Source organism: Vanessa atalanta, chromosome 27, assembly GCF_905147765.1.
Source record: "Vanessa atalanta chromosome 27, ilVanAtal1.2, whole genome shotgun sequence".
NCBI classification, from domain to species: Eukaryota; Metazoa; Arthropoda; class Insecta; order Lepidoptera; family Nymphalidae; genus Vanessa; species Vanessa atalanta.
In genome coordinates this window covers 5,473,792-5,498,593 of record NC_061897.1, presented here as the reverse complement: position 1 = coordinate 5,498,593, position 24,802 = coordinate 5,473,792, and the positions used below count along the sequence as shown (strand labels likewise).

Below are 24,802 nucleotides of genomic sequence, written 5' to 3'. Positions count from 1 at the left end.
ATAATTTTTATTTATTAAATTACATTTATACTTATTATATTATATTATTTTTGGCCTGTATCAGTTCAAATTATGTACTTAATGTTTAGGTAGTTAACATAGTTTTCGTCTAGATTTATGAATAGATATACATACTTGTCATAGTTAAATAATATTTGAACCTTTGATTATTTATACTTTTAAATAGATTGTCAAAGTTGTGAACGTGTCAAAAATATTGGCGCCAAGTCACTAGTCAAGAAGTATGACGTTTTTACGAGTGTCAATCGTAGCTGTCAAGCATATCAAGATATTTAAGTTATCTCGTTCGTTTTAGTTCTTTTGTAGTGCAACACTATCTTAATATAATAATCAAAGATTTGAAACCATAAACTCAAAATTTAATCGCAAAATAATAATTTACAATTAGTTGACTGTTTTTTTTTTAATATTAATATAATACAGCTTAAATATTTATTTTTAATCTGTTTAATTTAAAACTTAAGACCTTGTACAAATTCTATTTAAAAATATTATAAATGCATGTCATAATTATTTTTTTACAAAAACTAAATTTGTTGTTTCATCAGTAACGCCATTTTGTAATTTTAGGTTCTTTATGATGCTAGACTGTTTATATATAAATAAAAATTATATTTATGAAAAAGCAGTTTACATCTGAATAATTACCAGTGAAAATGTTTCAAAGTAAGTCTGTTTACATACGTAGCCGCAAATTATGCTGTGTTTTAATGCCTTTGCGGTGTATTTTTTCATGCGTTTTCATATACATAACGAATTGTTACACCGCGACGGACCGCGCGACTTCTTTGCGGTGGTTTATGTAAACAGCCTTAGGTTTTAAATAAACCTGTTTATTTTATTATGAATTGCAGTTTTAAAATTAGAGACTAAACATTTTTTACAATTTAAAACTGCTTCAAAATAAAATTTATTTAAATTATTATATAAATAATATTATTATTAAGATCTGTAGTCAAGATTTTCTATTACGTTTTAGCAGTATTACTCTGTAAGAACTCTCGTGTCTCACTTGTGAAATTTTGAAAGCTGAATTAAATGTTATAATAATCGTGTTCTACTGTGAGCATCCACTTTAGTCTTACAGAATAGATGTACTGTTTAAAAAAAACGTTCTATATCGATAAGATTTACGAATTTATGTTACTTCTCGTTCTATTTTAAACAAGTTTACATGTTAAAGAAATAGAGGTACATATATTATTTAATTAAATATTGTTAAATGTAATACGTGATTAAATAAAAAAAAACATTAAATAAAATTGAAAAAGAAAACAAACTTTAAGTACTTTTACTTACAAGTGTATAAAACATAAAGTAATACTTACGTTAAATGTTTGTAAAGACTAGATTAACTTTTATAAACGGACAGCCTAAATTAAACAGGACAATTATTAAGCTATCTCAGTATCTTTACTAAGTAAAAAACCTAATTTGATAAAGAAACAAAAAGTTATTTATTTTCATACTACATACGGCCTAAACATGTCCATACCGGGCCTGCCGCCATCTTGGTTCATAACGACCAACCCACGTCTATTGTTTTCCAAATTAGAATTGAAGTTTGCTGCCGCCATAGCTCTCTCTCGCTCCAGAGCGATGATTCTGTCCCTGTCTAACATCGGGGGCGGTTTGACAGATGTCAAATCGGCGGCCATTTGTTGTGAAGGTTGTTTTTCGTGTTCGGACGAGGGAAGATCTTTCTGTTTGTTTTTGTCGTCGTTTGGGTGGCTGACGTGCGGTTCCTTACTTTTAGTGTCCTGTTGTGCCTTTTTTGAACGCTTCCACTTCATTCTTCGGTTTTGGAACCATATTTTTACCTGTTGACAAGTAAAAAACTAATTTACTTTTTATTTTTAAAACATTCGTCTTTTAATTTCTAAGATGTTAGGAATCGTGAGCCTGCAATTTTTACAATTAATGAAAAAGTATAATGCTATCACAAAAAAACTCTTGTTAAATAACAAATGAATATACAGGATATTTAATATATATATATTTTACTCTGAATAAAAATTTACAAAAACAGTTTTTTTAACACGATTTTTTAATCCAAACTTTCTACACATTCAAGAACAACAATAATATATCATAACCTGACATGGGCGCAGAGATTAATCTTTAAACCCACATAAAACGCCCCAAGCAATAACGTTTATGGCGTACGTTTCACCGCCCCCATAATCTTGTTCAGAGCATTTGTAAGCTCAAATCCGGGCATCGTTCAAGTTGACAGCCGCCTCGCACCATTTCGTAAATGTCAAAATAGGGTTGTTTTTGATGTCGGCTTTTGAGTGCCATAAAAAGATTCGCAATTCAATTTAAACTGATATTCTACCTATGACATTAACTATCCTTCGATTGGTTGTAAAAGCCTTTTAGTTCCGTTTTCAGGTTTTTGAACTTATTTATTTAGCAACATTTAAATATTATGTATCATAATATAAAGTCATAGTTTATTCGTTGTATATATATATATATGTATGAGTGAGCTAGTGTAATTAGAGGTACAAGATACAAAACATCTTATTTTCCATGATTTACTGCATACTGTTGATTGGAATGATGAGTATTTCTTATATATCTCTTGTGTGGTGTGGTGATCATATACAATGACATCAGTGTACGCACTGTTATGAATAGTAGAAAGAATGATCTGAGGAAGCTATTAAAGCTATAATATAGATTATGAAGGACAGCATCATGATTAGTATGCTAAAGTACCTGAGTCTCGGTGAGCATCAGGCTGGTAGCGACTTCAAATCGTTTTGGTCTTGACAAGTATTTGTTCATACGAAATTGCTTCTCAAGTTCCAGGAGCTGCTGCGAGGTGAAGGCTGTCCGTGGACGCCTTGTCTTGCCGAGGAGAGCGTGAGGTGCTCCTGTTAAGAAAGATATGCGGTTAATATGATGCATTGTGGTGCTGTAATTAACGGCTTATGATGTAGCTTTATAAAATTATAAAAGTTTATTTAAGGTGATTAGTGAATATTTTGTCAATTTTTTCCCAGTTCTTAAGACTTTATTTGCTCTCATTTATACTTCCAGCATTTATTCAGATCGTAATCGAAACGAGATAACATAAGTATAAATATATACCCTTTAGCTCCTGGTAATAATGTAGCTTTCTACTTGTCGAAGATATTATACTCATAGAACTCATAGTTCAGGAGATTACCAAATGAATACATACACACAAATAAATAACACCTCTTTATAATTTTAGTATAGATTCTCTACTATTTTAAATGAAATAAAACAATTAAGTTTATCGATATTAACATATGCCTATCAATTGTAGAAACACAATCAGTGTTGATAAATACAAATTAGCGAGAATTCTAGTTGGAATGATAACGAAAGTGTTTTAATTATTGTCGATAAAAACTGTTGATCTTTGATTATCTCTCTAATTGTTACACCTACATTGCCTAATGTTAATTTCGAATGATAAGTATATTGAATCAGACGATTTGACGCCAAAAACATACATAAATATAAGGTATATAGATTAAGTTTATATATTATGAATGAGCTACATTTCTTTAACATTTAAACATATTGATTTCATATATATATATGATGAGATAAAAAAATTATCGCTCATGTGGAACAAATAATATTTCACAATCTTTTATTTATCTTCACTTTCTGGTTACAAATAGCCAATTTTATTTCTTTTAAAGGAAAACAAAAGTATATTTTATATAAGATTGTTTTATCCTTTTATTTTTCCTATTTACTTCATTCAATGTGTTTATTTATTTTTTTTTAATATTTGGAATATTCTAAATCATATATAAATACAACATTTTAGTCCACTAGTGAGAGGAGGACTGGTTAATTTATCCCTTCAAGAATCAGAATTGCGTTACATTGTAATAAACAAAAAATGTAAATACAATTTATAATATCACGGGTTTAACAATACGTAATCCTTAGGCCACTTCATTAATACACATAAGTAAGTGTTTTTTTAAAAGCCGTTCAAAATTTTTGACAGTTACTACAATTTGGTTATTAATTGCCTGGCTTATTAAAACTAACGGTCTTTCGAATAAAATTATCCCGCAACCTATTCAATTCTTATTTGTGTATAATTTTGTTTAACTTCTTGGACTCGTGGAAGTTTGATGATCTTTGTGTTGACAGCTGTGTTTGTTTATTAATCTCTGGCCCTGTGTCCGCATTTGGTACGTTTGTGAGTGTTCATTGTGCGTGACATTAAAAATTTCATGGTAAACACAAAGTAGCTCGTGCCAGAAGCTGAGAACTTCACTAGTGGGTAGTAAATAGTTATCGATGTCGGTGGCTTTATGTCAGTTGTCATTTCATAACGTGAAAGTCAAATTTGAGTCGTCAGTCCTTATTTTCTGTAATCACAATATTAACCTTTATGGCGATGTTTATTTATGACGCGTCGTAAATGTTTTCTTATGTCGCGCGTTTAAGTTTTAAGGTTTATAGTTAGATCGACACCGTCTTTTTATTGAATAATGAATATACTAAGCAATCGCAATATTTATCGTCTAATATATATAAATGTATATTAAAGCAATATTCACTTCTAAATATAATTAATACTTTATTTCTTATATTATCAATAAAGAATTCAGGCTTATAAATTTAAACAGAAAAAAAATCGAATTATTAAATAAAGTTGCCGTGTATACTATAAAGAACCCATTTTTGACGTAACTTCTCCCGCGCTTGTCAGGTTGACAGATGCGTCAGTCGTCGTTATCGGCGCGCAAACAGTGCCAAATGTCGCATATAGAACCAATCCTGTTACACTAATTGATAATTATCATTTCTATAGGATTAGCGGCGTATGTGATAAATTTGTTTTATTTGTATTCAATTGATATTGCTAGGTGTAAGTAAATATTGAACGTTGAACGAAAAACGATTATTATTTCATATAGTTTCGTCCTTTCATCCGTGTTGTCAGCATATGTTTAAATCTATACTTATAAACTACAGGCATAAGGGACTTAACATCTTCGTTGTAGGTTGAAGTGCATTGGCGTTGTAAGCAATTTCTTAAAGCGACAATGTCTGTGAGTGGTGGTCACTTACCATTATATACTTATATATATGCACCTTCACCTAACTATGACATAAAAAAAAAATTGTACTCAATGACAACCAAGGCATAGCTAAAACTAGTCCGTCTAGAAAACTGAAATTTTGAATATAGTTTTATTTTAAAACGTAATATTTATAAATAAAGTTTGGAAATTTTCAACTTTAAGTGGGGTTCTAATGGAGGACACTGTATGAATGTTACCCGTACGAAGTCGGGACGGGCACCTAGTTCGATATATTATCTCAAACTTGTCCTTTGTGGATATAAACAGTACATTTTAAACACCCATTAAGTCACGGCGCGGTCACGTACTGTCAATAATTTAAATAGGTAACCAATGCATCATACCGACCCTTAAGCACGATTCTCTGTTTATTTTTGTACGCCATGTTTAATTTACTTTTAAATATCTTTCGAATGTTTAATCTGTGAGACCGCCATGATTTTAAAATTGAATACAAAAATACTTCTAAATTGTCATTCTTGATAATAGTGTTTGTTATTTAATATTTTTCTTTAAATAAATCAATAGACAACGTATAGTTACGTATTGCAAAATGTCCGACGATGTTGGCTGAATGAACTTTGGCTTAGTAATAATTATCATTAAAAAAAAAAAAAACAAGGATTGTTTATCATCAAAATTGAAGAGTTTTTCTACAATACCTTAATTGTAACTGTTGTTATAGGAGTAAAATATTAATTGAAGTAACAGAAATAATATTATTATTTTTATTATTAAAAATATTTTAAGCTGGCAACATGGAGGAGGTTGATGGCTCCAGCTTTATGATGCCTTAGCCTAAACGTAAGCTCACGTAAGCAAATCCTACGCAATACCCAATATCAAAAATGGGGATAGGGATTAACCGTTAGGCTTTGATATCTACTTTAAACGCACCCCTTGTAAAGTCACGACTGTAACTGTTTGTCATTCAAAATACATCGGTGCCTATGGATTATGCCTTACCTAGCGCTTAGCTTAGACATAGCACTTAACTTAAGTAGTATTTAGTCCATTTCAATGGCAGAAGGAGTAACAATAAATAAACCTTAGATTTATATATTGTATGCGATTTAATAACAGCGTACCTCTGTTATACACTTTAAATAGTTCTTGATAAGTCTATAGTTACTAGATGTCCGTCCCGAACGGAGCAACTACCGGGTAATATAAGCCATCCAGAGACAAATACTAACTATTGTTATGTTCTGGTTTGAAGGGTGAGTGAGCCAGTGTAAATACAGGCACAAGGGACTTCTTAGCTTATATTTCTTACTGAGTTAATTTATGTGGGTGGTTGTGACCATATACCATCAGGTGGCCCCGACTTGTCTAAGACAACATGGTATATGGTCCTATACTATAGAAAAACTCAACGAAGCACTAAAAAAAATCGAAAACAGTGCATCCGTTAGTAGGGGTTAGTTGTTAGATAATAGTGTAGGAGGTAGGGATAGTTTGGCTTCATACACACAACAGAAGACTTATATCATATGAATATTTCTAATACAACATCCACGTAACTATTACTATTATTATTAATTACTTTAATTTAACTTCGAAAGATAACAATTTCACAGACTTTTTTTTTTAAATTCATATACCATACAATTTTAAATTATTTATATCTCAACCGATGATGTCATAACAATTCCAGGCAACTTACGTAGGTAAAAATAATATATTAATGATAAATAAGCGTGGACTTAGTATTTGTTATCTTCTAAGCAGGACATATATTTATATTTAATTGTATTTAATTGACATACACTGTAATTAAAATGGTTGAAATCAGTAACTGAGTTCTCCATAAAATCTACTTTCCAAATTGTTAGATTTACATTAATTTAAACATTGTAACATGACGATTCAAAAGTGCTTTCACGATTCTACATGAATATAAAAAAAAATGGTTTTGGGTTTATTTAGGTACTCCTGCCATTGGAATAGACTATAGGAACTGTAACGCTCCAAGTGTGTACCCGCCTTTATAGAAACATTACGAAGTGGCATCAGATCGCTAGTTTATTATATTTCAAGGTTGACTGGCAATAATATTATTAACTTGCTCCGTTGAGCGAAACGTCCAATCAGCGTGATTTGATTTTCTCGTAGCAAAATGTCTTTTTGTTGCCATCATATATTATTTAGGTACGTATAATTTGTTCCTTTGTCTGAATTCAAATTTAATACGTATAATAAATACTATGTTATGTAATTTTCTTTACTTTTTATTCTGTAAAGACTTAATTATTGGTTTATGTGTTATAAGTAACGGTACAAATAATTGACGTGTTTTTTTTGTATATGGCAACATTATTCTATTCTTTATAATGTCATTGATGAAATCATTCATCTGGATTCATTAGGGCTTTCTGGTATATACCACACACTAATCAAGTTTTCTACCGTCAAATACTATTATTGTTGTGTTCCGGTTTGAAGGGTAAGAGATTACAGGCGCAAGGGACATATCATCTTAGTTCCCAGGGTTGATGGCGAATTGGTGATGTGAGGAATGGTTAGTATTTCTAATAGCGCTAATGTTTATAGGCAGAGCCATTAAACGTCAGGCTCATATGCCCCTCCGCCTACCTATTAGGTACATAAATATATATATTTATTGAAACGGTATTTTGCAAGTGGCGTTACTCGTCGTATTCATTATCCACTGACCAATTTACATATCAAACGTATAACACCTCGTCTTATTGCCTCCACTGGTGACTGGACGGCTGGTTCGTTTTCAGCCCAGAGGATCGGAATTGCGATTCAACGGGGAAATGCTGCTAGCATTCTTGCCACCATTCCACGCGGTCAAGATTTATACAGTAATTATTTTTAATTCATATTTTAGCACAATTCTTATGTTAATAAATTTACATTAATAATTCTTGAGATTTTCGATAACACACAAACATACATTACAGATACTGATTGAGGGCTACTGAATATAAAATACACAATCCTTGAAATTTCTTAGAATTGAATAAAGAAATATTACATAATAACTACATGGGAATATCGATTTAAAGTTCTAAATAATAAATGTCATATTTCTATAGCATCTGTTATCAGTTGATTGAAATTGATAACGTAATTTCATCCGGTCGGCGTTGATTCAAAGAGGCGTGTACCCTTCTCCCCTCCAATATTAACCAATATTCAAAATTAAGATATATTTTTGACGTAAAATTCTTAAGGATTAAGATGTGAACACAATACAGAGGATCACATGAAGGCTTTAAAGCTGGGCCTCAATTATATTGCCAAACATAATCGGTTGCCGTTCAGCCGTTTACCTATTCTATTAACACAACGATCCAGTTACAGTTCGGTCACTGTTGAATCGGAATAAATTCAAACCATTTAACAAAAAAACGCCCATTGCAGCGCCATTTTGTCAAAGTGGCGTTTTCGTTTTTTGATATTTTTCAGAAAAATGTACTAGAATAATTAACTTGTACCTTAACCTCTACTAAATAATATAAAATGCATTTTGAAAACCAGTCAAATAGCATTTATGATACGCTATTTTGATACGTGTGACATTTAAATGTCATTATTGTAGTTAATGTCATATGTCATATTCTAACATTTCTCGTTCGTGATCTGTGGTCAGTTTCGAGTTTATTCTTTGTTCTTCTAGAACAGCTCTAGTATTTAATAAAATGTTACGCTATCGAAATAATCAGTTATTTATTAATTAGTTAAAATTAGTGCTTGTAATTACGTGAATAATATAATATCAACGACTTTAACATCCATGTAATTTGAATCTTATTGAATGTTTTTTTTTTTTAAATATGTGGTACATGTATGTCACTTTGCGACATATTTTAATGTATTTTTAAACAATATTGTTTAGTGAACGGTTAAGGAAAAGGATGAGCCGAGATGGCCCAGTGGTTAGAACGCGTGCATCTTAACCGATGATTTCGGGTTCAAACCCAGGCAGGCACCACTGAATTTTCATGTGCTTAATTTGTGTTTATAATTCATCTCGTGCTCGGCGGTGAAGGAAAACATCGTGAGGTAACCTGCATGTGTCTAATTTCAACGAAATTCTGCCACATGTGTATTCCGCCAACCCGCATTGGAGCAGCGTGGTGGAATATGCTCCAAACCTTCTCCTCAAAGGGAGAGGAGGCCTTTATCCCAGCAGTGGGACATTTACGGGCTGCTAATGCTAAGGAAAATTAGTTAGTTTGAAATTAAATTGCTACCCTTAGCTTTTAAATGTTCAAAATTAAACGACCCTTTATAAGATCAATACATTTACAAACAAACAAATTAGCGAACAATAAATACATATAAATTATCCCTCATTTGCTCCCCCATAGAAATAATCACTTTACAAAATAATTTGTTACGATATTAGCTTTTATATTTATAAATATAAGGTCTATAATAATTTGTATTGTTGTTAAGGACGACAGACATACTGCTTGTAGTAATTTTATTAGATAGGGGATGGTTTCGCTAATTTCACGGGTGAGTGGATTAATTTTGGGGGTGGTATTATAATTTTTGATTTTTATTAGTGCTATGTTTTCATATTTCGGTTTAGTGATTATTTGGCTGATTGTAAAAATCACTTGCAATAAAAACTAAAAAAAAAAAAAATTCTTTACCTTCTATGTCATTTAGTATTGTAAGAATAATGTAAAAATAAATATGTATATATTTCGATCAAGATTTAGTGTAATTATAGCCTTCGTTTGAATAATATTACTACATTTAAAATAATAGTTATTTTTTAAATAAAAACATTTTTACGATAAAACACTTTCGAAACGTCACTCAAATTCGAAATTCAAATTCATTCACAGCCAAATAAAGTTTAATTAAAATGTATGAAATTCAAGTAAACTCCTACGAGCACTTAGGTACCCCAAGGAAAGGAGTTCAGCATTAACCATAAATGTTGGCAAATAGTGAAATGGTCATAATGATTAATCTAAATTGATTTTTTTTTAAATTGCAATTAAATATAATTAATCATAACTTATATCGTTAATGAGTCACTTAACCTGTGAACTAAGATGTTACTTTCTTAGCGTATGGAGTTACAACAGCCAAAAAATAGGAATACATAAAACAATAAAATTGATAAGTAAAAAGGCCAACGACACGCGGTGTTCCCAGGCGGTCACCCATCCAAGTACTGAACGCGCCCGATGTTGCTTAACTTCGGTGATCGGACGAGAACCGGTGTATTCAACATGGTATGGACGTTGGCAACAGTATAATCAAAAATCATATTCTATTTTCTGAATAGCATTAATACTTAAATTTACCTTATTTTAACTGATTATCAATCAGATATTTTCGCTGTAAGAAATATTTAATCTTGTAAGAATTAGTTATAACTCACCAATGTCTCACCAACCTTGGGAAATAAGATGTCGCGTCCTTGTCTATCATATGCGATCTCACTCACCCTTCAAACCGTAGTAAAAAATACTAAGTATTAACTACCCAGATGTAACACAAAGCCCTACCAAGTTAAAAGAACATTTATGTATGTAGGTAGAGCAAAGTTCTTTAAGAGTTTTTTTTGTTTAAGTTTTAACGTATTACTTTACGAAGTAGGGATGTTAAACTTAGGTGATATGTTATCTGTAACGACTGCCGACGCCTGTATAAATAGATTCTTTACTGAAAATCCACTGAAAATCGACCCTTTTTCGAACAACTTACTTTGAATAGTGTTGGACTTGATATCGATAGTTAATATTTAGTTTGTTCATTTTAAAATTAATGTCGTATTCAAATCGATATATCATTTTCTATTTTGTAATTATTGTGATGAGTTCTAGTTATTATTCCAAATTAAAAAAAATATATTATACTTTTATGTCTCTAAAATTTGATTCTGTAGTTTTGTACCGAATTTTAAATATATCGAATATAGTGGGTTTTTCGGTAGAGTTGAAAAGAGCTACCACATATCAACCTCTGGCACAGCCAAATGAAATGTACCCATCAGAACAAGCCAAAGTAGGATTCACGGCGTACATGCCAGCAGCAATTTGACAGTAAAATAATAATGTACGCGATATGTAAGTTATTTTCAAATTTAAATTGTTTTAAGTTTTAAATTATTCAAATTAAATAAAACGTTTATCGATAATATTCATCGACACGTCACAACCCTGAGCTCGGATCTAATTTGTCAAGAGCCCCTTTGTTTGTGCGAATAAATTGCTGCCTAGTAATTGGCTTAAGGGCCTTTAGGGACGGTCGCAGTTTTAGCGGAATTTTTGTTTAATTTAATTACTATAGTTAAATGTGTGGGGCGTTTTGTGTGTGTTTATTTATGCTTGTATTATGGAGTGATGATGTGATTATTTGTGTCTGTTTGTTTGTCGTTTTAATAAAGATTAAAAAAAAGTAAAATACAGACTTTAATTCCGCTCATTAGTGAAATACTATTCTTCTTATGATGCTAAAAGTTTATTTGTAAGGTTAGGTTAGGTTAATTCAATCTCACGCATGTCGTTTCTCACGATGTTTACCTTTGAAATTCAAGCGATATATGTACGTACATATTCTATTTATTTTATTACTAATGTTGATATATTCTTGTGATCGTGTTTTGTTTTACGTGTAGCATCTTTTTTTCGTGATTCGAGAGTTAGCTAAAATTATATGCCGTGCGTCCTCGTATAGGAGTGTCAAATTGAATCGAATCAATTAAAAATATACTACTTTATTCAAGTAGTTTTTTTTACAAGCACATTTGAATCATTATTTATCAAACTATATTAAGTGAAGCTACCACCGGTTCGGTATGTAGATTCTACCGAGAAGAACCGGCAAGAAACGGCTTGGGTTGTCTGGAAGAAATGGCTACTTAGCCATAAGGCCGCCCGACTCTACAATAATATCTAATTTTTTCTTGTAACATATTTTAATCTGTATCTTGTGGTGTACAATAAAGTATAAATAAATAAATAAATAAGAAACTCAGTAGACAGTGACGCATGTACTTCTTTGCTATATATATTACGACGGCCCACTTATCACGTTTTGTTCAAATCGTTTATCAACGAATTTACTAATACATTACACGTATATATACTGAACTATTATTATTGGTACTACTTTTTGCAATGAAGTTCTTTAACGCGACTTACGGTAAGGTGAAATAGCAGAGATCTTTACGTATGGGAAAAAGCACCCCCTCTTTCTATGGTCTACGGTTTAACACGACATAAATATTTTTTAACATTTAATAAGCACAAGCGATGATTTTTTTTTCATTTTGTATGTTATTTGATATATGACATATAGCAAAAGCAGCTTCGTTCTGTTATACCCCTACTTAGAAAGTGGTAACGCTGAGTAACTGGCTTACAGCTGCAATGTCAGCAGTATAGGCAGGAGAAACAGAAGTAGGGCTCAGCGTCAGTTCAGTTCCATTCCAACTTACATCCGCGACGGCTGCCTAAAGATCATTATATACCTTATTTTAATAATAATGTGCCGATATGGCCCAGTGGTTAGAACGCGTGCATCTTAACCGATGATTTCAGGTTCAAATCCAGGCAAACACCACTGAACTTTCATGTGCTTAATTTGTGTTTATAATTCATCTCGTGCTCGGCGGTGAAGGAAAACATCGTGAGGAAACCTGCATGTGTCTAATGTCATCACAAATCCGCATTGGAGCAGCGTGGTGGAATATGCTCCATACCTTCTCCCCGAAGGGAGAGGAGGCCTTAGCCCAGCAGTGGGAAATTTACAGGCTGCTAATGTAAATGTAATGTAAAACTGTTTAATTCTATTCCATTTCTTTTTTTTAACTGATTGAAGAGGGCCGATATAACAGTTCCGACCAAGTGTTCCACGACTCCCCCCCATTTTCAATTATTATTTTCGTATTGACAGCCTTGGACGTGACGTCACACACACAGATCTAGATTTTGAATTGAACGAACGACATTCGGTTTAAATATATACCTACTTCGCTGCCACGTCGTATGTTTGTGGAGACGCGGTTCACTCGTTCATAAACAAGTCACTCAACGTTTGCGGAACGAAATTTCGTTTCGCTAATCATCAAATCTAATTTCGAGAACCTTTTAATGTACCTACTAATTATTTTATTACACGAATAATTAAATTGAAAAGCCTTTCAGTGTCCATGGATTGGTCAATAATTATATAATTAGTAAATTTTAAAGTCGGTGATGAATTCGAGTTATTTATAATCTGATCCCGGTTCTATTTGTAACCGGTTTTCCAAAATGCACGTAAAGGTCGACTTGAATAATTGATTCCGATTAAACTTCGACCGCAACTGGGTTATATTTTTGTTTATACTATTCGGCAAAGATATATGTGTCACCGTATAATCACAGTCTCAAGGTATGTCGGGGCCCTTGGGCACCCATGAATTTGGGGTCCTTTTGATAGATATTTACTACCATGTACAAATGATTTGCTTATAGCCAGACCTTGAGTATAGTTTCAAACAAACGGTGCGGTAATTTTCGTAAATTCGTAGGAATCTGATTAGTTGGACAATCTTATGGTTATTTTATAGTATATCTACCTATGTCTATCAAGGAGAGCAATTCTTTCTACTTGTAACATCGACTATCGTCAATAGCCTTTTTTGATAAATATGTCAGTTGTTTCTTCCTAGCAGTCAATGTTAGCACATGTCGGAAATTGTTGGTTCTTCGGATGGGGGCCCTGGGCACATGCTCTGGTACTAGGGTAAAGACGATTATGCGTATAATTAGAATAACCGTTAGATTACAATCTATCTCGTGAAATTGTAAACTTTCAAAAGATTGTGAACCGTAAAACTGCCTTACAATTTAACGCATTACTTTTCGGTAGATTACTATCTACCGAAGTTAAATTATAAACTCTAACCTAATCTAACTGATAGATGATAAACTATGGAAAATATATACGTTTTCTTGTAGTTGAATCACCGATCACATTCTTCCGACAGTTTACAATCTCGCGTTATAGATTCTTCGGTGATATACAAGTACATGTAATAAAATACTGGTAAATATAACTAATTTACAATTTAATATAAATAATAATTCTAAATTGTTCAATAAATCTTATTACTGATTAAAATAATAGCTTTCAGAAAAATTTAAATATGAGAAATTGTGTTCAAACTTGTTTGTAAAACGGACGCTGAAATTTTTATTATCTTAAGAAACGAAGAAGTTATCTGGTTATATAGTTATCTTAAATATGATTAGTTAATATATTTAACAGTGGCAATGTCTACTGGTTATGGTAACCCCTTACCATCAATTTAAACTCTATATTATTCTATTCTATTATTAGTATTAAAACTCCGCCAAATCAATGTGTCCTGTGACTAATATTTTTTTTCTATAAGAATAATTTCGCTATATATATTTTTTTTTAGTTCTTTATATTCGCAAATCGTTTGACAAGCGTTCCACCACCCCAGCAATATCCGAACAGGTGTAACATATGGACCAGCAATAATCGGAACCCTCCAACCGAACCCATCAATGCCTCAGGACACTACTGACATATAAACGACACATTATTTGAAAAACAATATTCATAGAACATAAACTTATAGTCCTTTGACTAAGGTACAATTAAAAAAAAAAAAACAATTTTATAACAATTCGTATTTAACGATTTTAGGACAAAAAATATTATTTAAAAATAAAACCAATAATTATTAAACATTATAAATATATTTTTGTTGAGTTGAAAATAGTTATTTTGATAATTGACAACCGTACATTAATTTAATAATAAAAACGTGCATTTAAATATTACCTTGAAAAACTCATCACGTTTGAAAAATAAATTTCGAATAACTAGGCTGTATAATATAACATCATTTCCCGAATCGCAAGCAAAATAAAAAAACAATCCGCTGTCAATCGTAATAAATGCAGATATGACATTTATACGCAAATAAGTTAAACGCATTATTTAGTTGGGGACAGATGGGCTCGCGTTAAATCCATCGATTAGGTTAAACAGTGCACTTTGGAATGACAAGCTATAATTATATGGAGAGGGACTTTTTTATATGGTTATTATTTATTGCGCAATTAGATTTATTTATTTATTTAAATCATTCAGAAGACTGGTAACACTTGTCGGTGAGTATATTGTGAAAAGTAAATCATCTATCACTGGGTACCATATAAAATCTTGAAAAGGCACAAATTCAGGTCAAGACCATTCCAATGATAGTAAATTAAAAAAAACATAAAAAAAACATCTTATCATATAAATATATATTATGTATTATATTTTCTGTATACAAAATAATATAGTATTGTAAAAACAAAGGAGGTGACTAGGTCTGATAGTGCTTATCACTGATTTACCGAGATTGAGTTCCGTCGGGACTCATGTGTTTACGAGGTTCGGTTATGTATCACACTTTTATTTAGAGTGCGCTTCGTGAAAGAAGGTATTCCTGCTTTTTAGAGGGTATCAGCCTCTCCACTTGCAATTGAAGGGGTGTATGAAGAAGTTATATGTTAGATCCGGAAGATATTAATGACAAAATAACTTGAAAAAAAGTAATTACACTTTTTCAATTCAAGGTCCAATTTTGAATAATGAAATTAAAAGAATAGTTAGTTTTATTTTATTAATTAACAATGTCTATCTGAACGGGCAAATGGGCATTCTGGTGATAAGATCATCACCGCCCATAGACATGGACACTTTAAGAAATATTAACCATTCTATTTGAGCGCCACCAACCTTGGGAACTAAGATGTTATGTCCCTCGTGCATGTAGTTAAATCATAGTATCCCAGCCAAATTCAATATCAAAATATACTTTAGAAGCACTCTTAAATTGTCATTTTACAAACTATATTAAGTGAAGCTACCAACGGTTCGGAATGTTAGTTTCCACCGAGAAGAACCGACAAGAAACTCAGTAGTTACTCTTTTCCACCATTTAAAATACAAATTTATATTATGTATATAATACATCCTGTCTGGAAGTCAAGAAGTTTTAGCTCCACGCTTTTGTATCATCGACATAATCTTGTATTGAATAATATGATTTTATTTATTAATGTATTTTTTTAATTCATCACCAATAAAACAAAGTGTTTATACAATTTAATTGAAATATGACATATGACCTATTTCAAATTAGGCTGTGTATGATTTATTGAGATTAATCTGTGGAAGCTGTCATTCGGAATGCTCTATTTATTACGAAAAATAAGATTACCACGATTGAATCTGTCAACACCGTGTAAATAGAAACATAATCGATCATATTATTATTTTCCCGAACGTGGCTGAGATCATCTTTATCTAATTTGTAGCTTAAAGTTTATCTATAAAAGATAAATGAAACGTTGATACGTGATCAGTGTAATGTACCAGATGGAACGAATTCGTTTTACAGACCAATTATACGTCATTAAAAGAGTATTAATATTATTTTTTTTTTTTATTATCTCTTTCTTTATTTAAAATCGGCAGGACGATTGCCAAATAGGCCACCCGGTAAAACTTGGGAACTGTTATGTTATGATCTTGTGCCTGTGGTTATATTGGCTTACTAACATTTTAAACCTGAACACATCAATATTATTGGTGATTTGCGGTCGAATATATTAAATGATGATTGGGTACCTACCCAGGCGGGGTTGCATTAAGCCCTACCATCGACTAAAGGTTGCGTTCTAATTAAATAGTTTTAATTTTATATACTGAAAGTTATGGTAGAATCGGTTTTATTTTAAATATCCGAGTCTGATATGATTATTTTGTAAATAATAATATGAGTAAGTACATTAAATAATTTTAAATATTTCTTTCTTATTTATATTTGAAATCAATTCATTATTAATCTGTGGAAATGAATGAAATATTCAAAATGAATCATCTATCTGCTTCATCTTTGAGGTTATTGACTACATATATTGTGATATAGAAAAAAATAACACAGAGAAGATTGATTTATCTCAATTTTATCTTATCAGAAATATTTCCCAGAGTAAAACTACTTAAAATAATATTTTTCAACATTACATGACAGCTTGGAACTCAAATGATAAAAATAAAAATTTATTCATTCAAAAAATAACGAAGCAAAAAAAGGTATTGTCTATTGATATTTGTTTACCTTCTAGATGTTTACATAATTTTATATCCTAATAGGCTGTAAAAGCTGCGATCACGTCGAAAAAAAAAGTAGCGAACTTTTTGCCACTAATTACACGCGCACTGGTAAAGCAGAAAGACGTTTGGCGAGAGTGAAACGTAGCTGTCAATCACACTATGATAAAAAAGAATGTTCATGTTTTAGTTCGTTCCTAGTGCGACACTCTAACTAGACATTTAAATAATCTAAGTAAATATCATTAAATAATTAGAAGCAAGATCAAATAAAATTAAATAATCTATCACTAAAAAAAGGTAACCGATATGACAGCAAGCGTCATCTTGTGATAGGTACACGCGTGTGTCGAGTAACTGCTGCTAGCATTCTTGCCAACATTCCACACAGTTGGTATGATTTGTAAGCACTTATTGGTTTAAAAACGAAATCCCTAAGATTCAAACAAGACTTGTCAATACTTTTTTTTTAATTTCACGTTAGTTATGAAACCAAGGTCGAAAATTAATATAAATAAACTATTTTGTATGTCACAAAATATAATTTGTAAAGTCCATTTCCGTAGCAGGTCGCTTGATTTCAACGTTCGACATTATTGTCCCCACATTGTTACAAACTTATTTATTGGGGGTATAATTTTATTCGTTCGCGAGGGGGTGTAATTTATTGGGGTGTTTAAGTGCTAATCGTCCGCACATGTTCTTATTAGCTCTATTACTTAATAGATCTGTAACAGGTTTTTCGGTTGTCCCTTAATGGGGTCATTTTTGTATTACTTTTACACCCTTAAAGGGGTGGGTGTTAAAATATTAAAAAACGGTACCAACAGGTTGTTATGACGAATAAATATTGTATTTATACAAATGTTATTTTTTTTTTAATTACTATTTCGACAATAATGTCATTGGATTCGAATCTCTTGTAAGAAATGCCGTCGGTAGACATTTTGTTTTACAAAGTATTTCAAGAAAGTGTAAATATTATTTTTTATTGAGTTACATATAAATATAAGTAAGGATATAATTTTCTTCTATTTGATACACTAAGAAGGTTTTACATTATCGCTCGTATGGGTGACTAGTTGTCGGCCCTGGTTTCGCTCTCGACTATTTTCTTCCTTGGAGTTCAAGTTTACTTCGATCAACTTTAGGTCAGAGTTTGACCGTGACACACACAGAGAGACAGAGTTAGTTTTGTATTTATAATAATAGTAAAAATAGATTAAAACCGACGTAGAATTGCCAGTTTATAATAAAATAAACCTGATTATAAGCAGTTAGCAATTATTATAATTTAAGACACTATTTTATATACGAATAAACAGTTAAGAAACTTAGACAGTAAGAGTTACATTTTCTGTGTTTATAACTGTAAAATTTAATAAATAATACATTTAATATCTAATAAATGAATCAAATAAAATAATGTTATCTTTAAGATTGTAGCATTTTTTAAGTTCATTCAATAAAATGACGTTCAAAAAAATGCTCGATGCACACACAATATTCCAAGATTGTACTTATTTAGTGTGTAAATTACCATTAGAAGTCTATGTTACACCGAGAACATAATAAGAAAAAACATTTGTTACTATTTTCGGTGTACAAATTAAATTACAAAGTTATTTTCAGTAAATTCATCTAACTCAGATATAATATAACAAATCGTCTTTTTTATATACTGATTTTAATAAACCAAAACGGTGGCTGTGTTTAGTATACTCGTTCGTTCATAAGACATAGTGCTTTTCTTTAAAAAGGAACTCGAAATTCATCTCGGAACACGTGGGTGAAACGTAAAAAAATTATATTCGATTATAACAATAATCATTGTAAAATGTATCAGGATACACGAAACAAAATGGCGTCATCGTAAGTCATTTGTCAATATTTTCAAGTGAGATATGAAATTAACTCAACAATTTCTTTAAATTGAGAACTAACCTAAGTAGTCCGTACTGGAAGGCAATTCTGTTAACAACTAGTGTCACTTTATAGCAGTCGAATCGAAGCGTAATCATTTCTATTTTACTCGAAGTCGGATCGGATTAGAATTATTGTCACCGTTACAAATTAGTAGAAATCTCCGTAATTAGTAAAAAACTCTAGAAAATTCCCTGAGCAGTGAACTGCAATTGCCTTTAAATCATTTGTTGGTATAGATATTTTAAGATATAAGACCTCGTTAATAATAAACAAATCTAATTTTTTTTGTTGCTATTTCTACTCTTATCTACGTCTATTATATACGTCTCACGAACAGTCAATTTGAATTTGGATTTTTTTAATAACACGATACAACTAATAACAGTTTCACCTGACAATGATCTTTAAGAGTGCTTAAAAAAACAGTGCTGTGCTCTTCTTTCGAATGCGAAATCTATCGTGGCAGAACGAGATAATCAGTTCAACTTAACGCGGCTACGTTTAAATATTAATAAAATAATTTATTTCATGAATCTTGACTAATCTTTGTTTGTAGATTAAAATGTACGTCAAATACACGACCCTCTTTTATACAGTTCGGTACACGTTGACGTGGACATGTGTGGTGTGTAAATACAGGGTGTTGAGTAAATAACACCTCTGGGGTTGCCCGATCGTGGACTGAAAGTGTGTTTAAGCGCATATTTGCATGTGTGTATAAATAGTAACAGATGAATGAATGACTTTTGAATGAATGAATGATCTAAGGTTTGCTATTCGTAAATGACTTATCACTTAGTATGTGTGCCTAATGTATAATTCCGTTCAGTTTGAGATCGTTTTTTTAAAATAAATAGTTATTGTCAATTTAGTTAAAAATAACCCAGTGAATTTCGTTTAGTCCAAGTTTATTTACGAATCTGTGGTATGTTTGACATGTTTGACAATTAATAAGAAAGTATAATGCTTTTATATTTAATAAATACTTTTGCTAACTTAAGTAGACATTTTATTTAATATATAGGTACTTGAATACATATCTCATATACTATGAGTTATCACCTTCGTTGGTTGCCTGGAAGAGATCGCTATGGAACGCTAAAGTCGCTAAAATTTGCTTCTTATATTTAGGATATATCCTTGTTCTGTATTTTTTTTCTCTTTATGGTGCACAATATAGTAAAAATATAAACTACAGTTCGAAATGTCGGTTCTAACGAAAATACTAACAAGGAATTAATCTCTTTTAATAAAATTAAATAATATAAGTTAAGAAATTAATTATTTAATTATACTATAATTTGTTCCATACTTCTCATGACTAAATAAAGTAATTCATAGTTGTTTCTTTATAAATAACAATTAAGAGTTAGTGTAATTAATAAGCCAGTTCAATAGGTTTTGTACAAATGACGATATCCGAGTCGACGTCGAGTGGCGATCTCCGTGGTCGAGTAGTGTGTACACCGGTTTTCATGGATACGATATAAAAAAGGCATGTGAATTATAATAATAACAAGAAATAATGTTTAAATAAATTGTATAAGAAAGAGATAGATAGGGAAAGGTTCCCTAGGGCGCATGAGGCTTTTTACTTACGTGATAAATTCTACCAGTTCGCTCTACTGTAAGCCGTATAAAATAACTTAATTCCAATAATAGTAAAAACTAATATCAGTTATACAGACGTGATTTTAATTCTAGGAAAGGCACGCCATCCAAAACATAGTATAATTAAAGTATATCTAACTTATCATGAAAGAAGACATGTTACTTATGAGTATATTCAACTTACTATGAATTTAATGACACGGTTCAGACTTCTCGTGTTAAAAAATATAATTCAAAATATTTACCTCCCAATTCCGGTATTCGGTGGTAGAACATCCCAGTTCTAGCCAGCCATTCGAGCTGCATCTGGTGTAACACTCGGTCGCCGGGGTGATGGAACGCAGAGGCCTGCGGTAGGCTCAATCCTGGGGGTGGGTAGTTGAAGAGCGGCGCTTGGATCGGCGGTTGGAGTAGACCAGGTTTTGGTATGATACCTGGAACGAGGATGAGGTTTATTTCTGGAGATTTGATTTTGGTGGACTTTGCGTACGTAATTTGTGTGTTCGTTGGGGGTTACTAAAAACTCCTTATTGAGTTGGTTTTGTACAAGCCTGTCTGGGTAGGTTAGTACCTACCTACCCAATTATCACTAATGCTGTCAATTTTAAAATTCTTAGCTGCTGATAATAATTTCCTTGACACACAACCCAGTAACTTTTAATAGTCGATGTAGGGTCTACTCCTAATTGTATAAAAAAGCATATCATTGGATTCATATAAAACTTCATAAAAATTGTCTAAATGTAACTTAGTTTGTAAATCCAAATACACCAGTGTAGTGGCACATTGGTGGTGTAAGGAATGTTTAATATTTCTTGCGGCGCTTATGTCAGCTGTTTGTGACCTCTTAACATAAGGTCCAATTGCGCCAACCAATGTTGTGCAAAGAAACTCCAGACCAATGAAATTGCAAATGGCAAAACTATGTAACAAACATCTACACGGATAAAACCTAGGATTGAAACTATTTCTGATAAATATAAACGGAGAGCTTAAAATATGACCAGTCCAAATCTCACAACGATATTTACCGTTAAATGATTACAAAAACGTACCTGGTCTATAGCTATCATATTCCTCGTTCCCTCCTTCCACACCTGGAGAAATAGGAGGGCTGTAACTCTCTGATCTGTTCCCATCATCTGACCCAGGGGAACCGCTTCTAGGACTGCTCTGACCTGACCTAGGGCTTTCCGGTCCAAAGTTCTGACTCGGCGGCCGGTTCTGACATTTGCTGATCGTGTTCTGTTCAATTTGGGTGTCGTAATTGTCATTTTGATATCTTGTAATGTAGGACTTGTTTTGTATTAACGCCAAATATTTTTGCTGCGCCATTCTCTCTTGTATAGTCTGATCTGGTTCCATATGTTTTGATAGTAGCGCGTCGATGCAGAAAGATTTCTTTCCATGGTTCAAGAGTGTTTTATCTTCGTCTAGCTGTTTGTAGAATTTCATGTTTTTTGGACTATTTGAGCGGCTCGGGTCTGGATTCGATTCCTGGTCGATTTCGAGAGGTTTGTCTGGGCTGTCGCTGTCTCGTCGGTACATCGCTTGGGACAGTATTGTGGACATCTCTGCGGTGTTTTAATCCGGTTACATGATCAACCTGGAATTATATTTTATATAAGAATTTGTTCATATTTGTGATAAAGTCTTAACAAGGTCATGTTTCACTTTACATATTTATTAAAAACTAGTTATCGGCCGCGGCCTTACTCGCGTTTTAAAGATGGTCGCCAGGTGTTAGTCAAACAAAGTCTTATGTCTTTCCTTGGAGTCCAAGCTTGCTTCGATTCAGTGGTTTGGCAGTGAATGAGCAACAGATAGACAAAGTTACTCTCGCATTTATATTATTAGAAAAGATAGATTTACGATTAGATTAATTTTCAGTTACTTTTATAAAAATTTAATCCGTCTATTTGACAAGAGTAAACTCGCTTGGCATCTTTTTCGAACAGTTACAGTTACTAGTATTTTGTGCTTTCACTATCAATTACTAATTGTAGAGGTTTAATAAGGTAATATCCGGTTTCATAGACTATGTGACGCCATCACATTCAAGATGGCGGATATGTCTTGATTGACGCTTTGTTTGACGGTAACATTTGATTATTTATATATCTGATAGACTGTCAAAGCTGAGAAAATATCGATAAAAATATCCAACAGATGACCACAAACACTAGTAACGTTTGACGTTTGGCGAGTGTCAAGCGTAGCAGTTACGCACACCGAGATAATAATATTGAATCGTTTGTTTTAGTTTTGTAGTACGACACTCTATCTAATAAACTGAGACGGTATTTTGTGGGCGATGAGTTAAAAATATGTAAATACCAGTAACATCCCTTTTAAATAACATTTACTGGGTAGGGCTTTGTGCAAGCCCGTTTGGTTAGGTACCACCCACTGATCAGATATTCTATCGCCAAACAGTACTCAGTATTGTTGTGTTCCGGTTTCTCGAGTGAGCCAGTGTAACTACAGGCACCAGGGACATAATATCATAACTTTCAGTTGGTTGGTGGCGCATTGGCGATGGATGATTAATATTTCTTACAGCGCTACTGTCTATGGGCGCTGGTGACCACTTACTAATTTACCTAAATCAAATTCTAATAATTGTGTCGAATTCAAAGTTGGCAAACATATTGAATTCGAATAATGAAATATTACAATCAGTTGATTTGATAATGGAACATACTTATATTGCAATTAAAGTCAAAACTTTACCACCGAAACAATAAGCTCAGACTTAAAAACAACCAACGAGAGAAACTCCAACCGTAAATATAATGGAACTCTTCAATGTGTATTCATAAAACTCTTTATATTTATTATATATATTAAAAAAAAAACTGTTTCAATTGTTTGTTAACCTAAATATAAATTAAATTGTAAGCTCAGCAACTGTCGCTGTCTAGACGTTAATTTAAACTTAACAATAAGCGAAATGTATTACGTATTTTTTGTTTGTCATTTTGTTTTGTAGACCTACGACCATAAAATGAAATAAAAAAAAATAACCTCATTTAATTTTATATTATATGTATATATAGTTCTAAAGTGCACGTTTAATACGTAAATTAAATCACAGATAAATAATACTTTATTCTATTTCAACTGAAGCTTTCAGCAAATATTTTTTATCTGTGCGCGTGCGCGACGCATGCCGCGAAACGTAACAGATAATTCATTATATTAATATGGCGATAATAGACTTATTATCAGATTTCAGCTTCAATAGTGACTTAATTAAAATATATATTATTGGTATTAACGGAAATTGTTATAATACGATATCATAATGTTATACTCAACGATAGTCCATTTTTATTCGAGTACAGAGTTATTAAAATTGGATCTTTATCATACTATTAAAAAAAAAAAAACTTTATGATTTTAATATTGGCTGTATACATATGGTTGGTTGGAATGGTTTATATTTTTAACAACTTCACAATGTTTTTCGGGCCTTTTTCGACTATAATTTTCATATAAGCTTAAGTTTAATTTACGGCAGAATTTCTTTGAAATAAAACACATGCCGGTTTCCTAACGATATTATCCTTTACCACAGAACACGAAATGAACTCTAAACACAAATTAAGCACACGAAAATTAATTGGTGCTTGCTTATTTTTAACTCGCAATCATTGGTATTTAAGCCACTTTGACATTTCGGCCACTAATCCCATTGGCCGTCTTTAATCATTCATTATTTAAATGACATGACACATACACACTTCATCGCAATCAGGAACATATCGTTACCTTTATAAGTTAGTAGACCTGCCCCTTTGTATATTCAATAAAGGTAGGATGTTAGGGTAAAATTAAGTAGAGAACTCGATTCAATTTTAATTTATTTCACCGAATTTTAAGGGACTTGCAGAAAACATAAAAATGAAAAACCACTGAAGTAAAGTGTTAGTGGTGAGTGTTAATTATTTTATAGTAAAAGATATATAAAATACTATTTACATTTAAATGTAAAATAAATTTATTAACATAAGAATTGA

The 24,802-nt window shown here is 31.9% G+C and overlaps 1 protein-coding gene and 1 non-coding gene across 2 annotated transcripts; both read right to left on the bottom strand.

Moving 5' to 3' along the window:
* Positions 1-1,484: 1,484 nt before the first annotated feature.
* Positions 1,485-22,352, bottom strand: LOC125074314 (homeobox protein Hox-C4). Its single transcript, XM_047685609.1, has 4 exons — positions 21,836-22,352; positions 21,026-21,214; positions 2,746-2,903; positions 1,485-1,841 (listed from the first exon to the last, which is right to left on the bottom strand). Exons 1-4 carry the CDS (start codon positions 22,350-22,352, stop codon positions 1,485-1,487), a joined length of 1,221 nt encoding a protein of 406 aa, XP_047541565.1.
* LOC125074456 lies at positions 10,238-10,356 on the bottom strand. Its single transcript, XR_007120104.1, has one exon. It is a non-coding gene; the product is annotated as a 5S ribosomal RNA (ribosomal RNA).
* Positions 22,353-24,802: the final 2,450 nt, after the last annotated feature.

What these genes read in the sequence shown, in the direction of transcription:
- LOC125074314 (XM_047685609.1), bottom strand. Translation starts at nt 22,352, where the DNA reads ATGTCCACAATACTGTCCCAAGCGATGTACCGACGAGACAGCGACAGC. An exon ending in ATATGATAGCTATAGACCAG is followed by an intron (nt 21,215 to 21,835) that starts GTACGTTTTTGT and finishes TCCTCGTTCCAG; the next exon opens with GTATCATACCAAAACCTGGT. An exon ending in CCGAATACCGGAATTGGGAG is followed by an intron (nt 2,904 to 21,025) that starts GTAAATATTTTG and finishes CTTTCTTAACAG; the next exon opens with GAGCACCTCACGCTCTCCTC.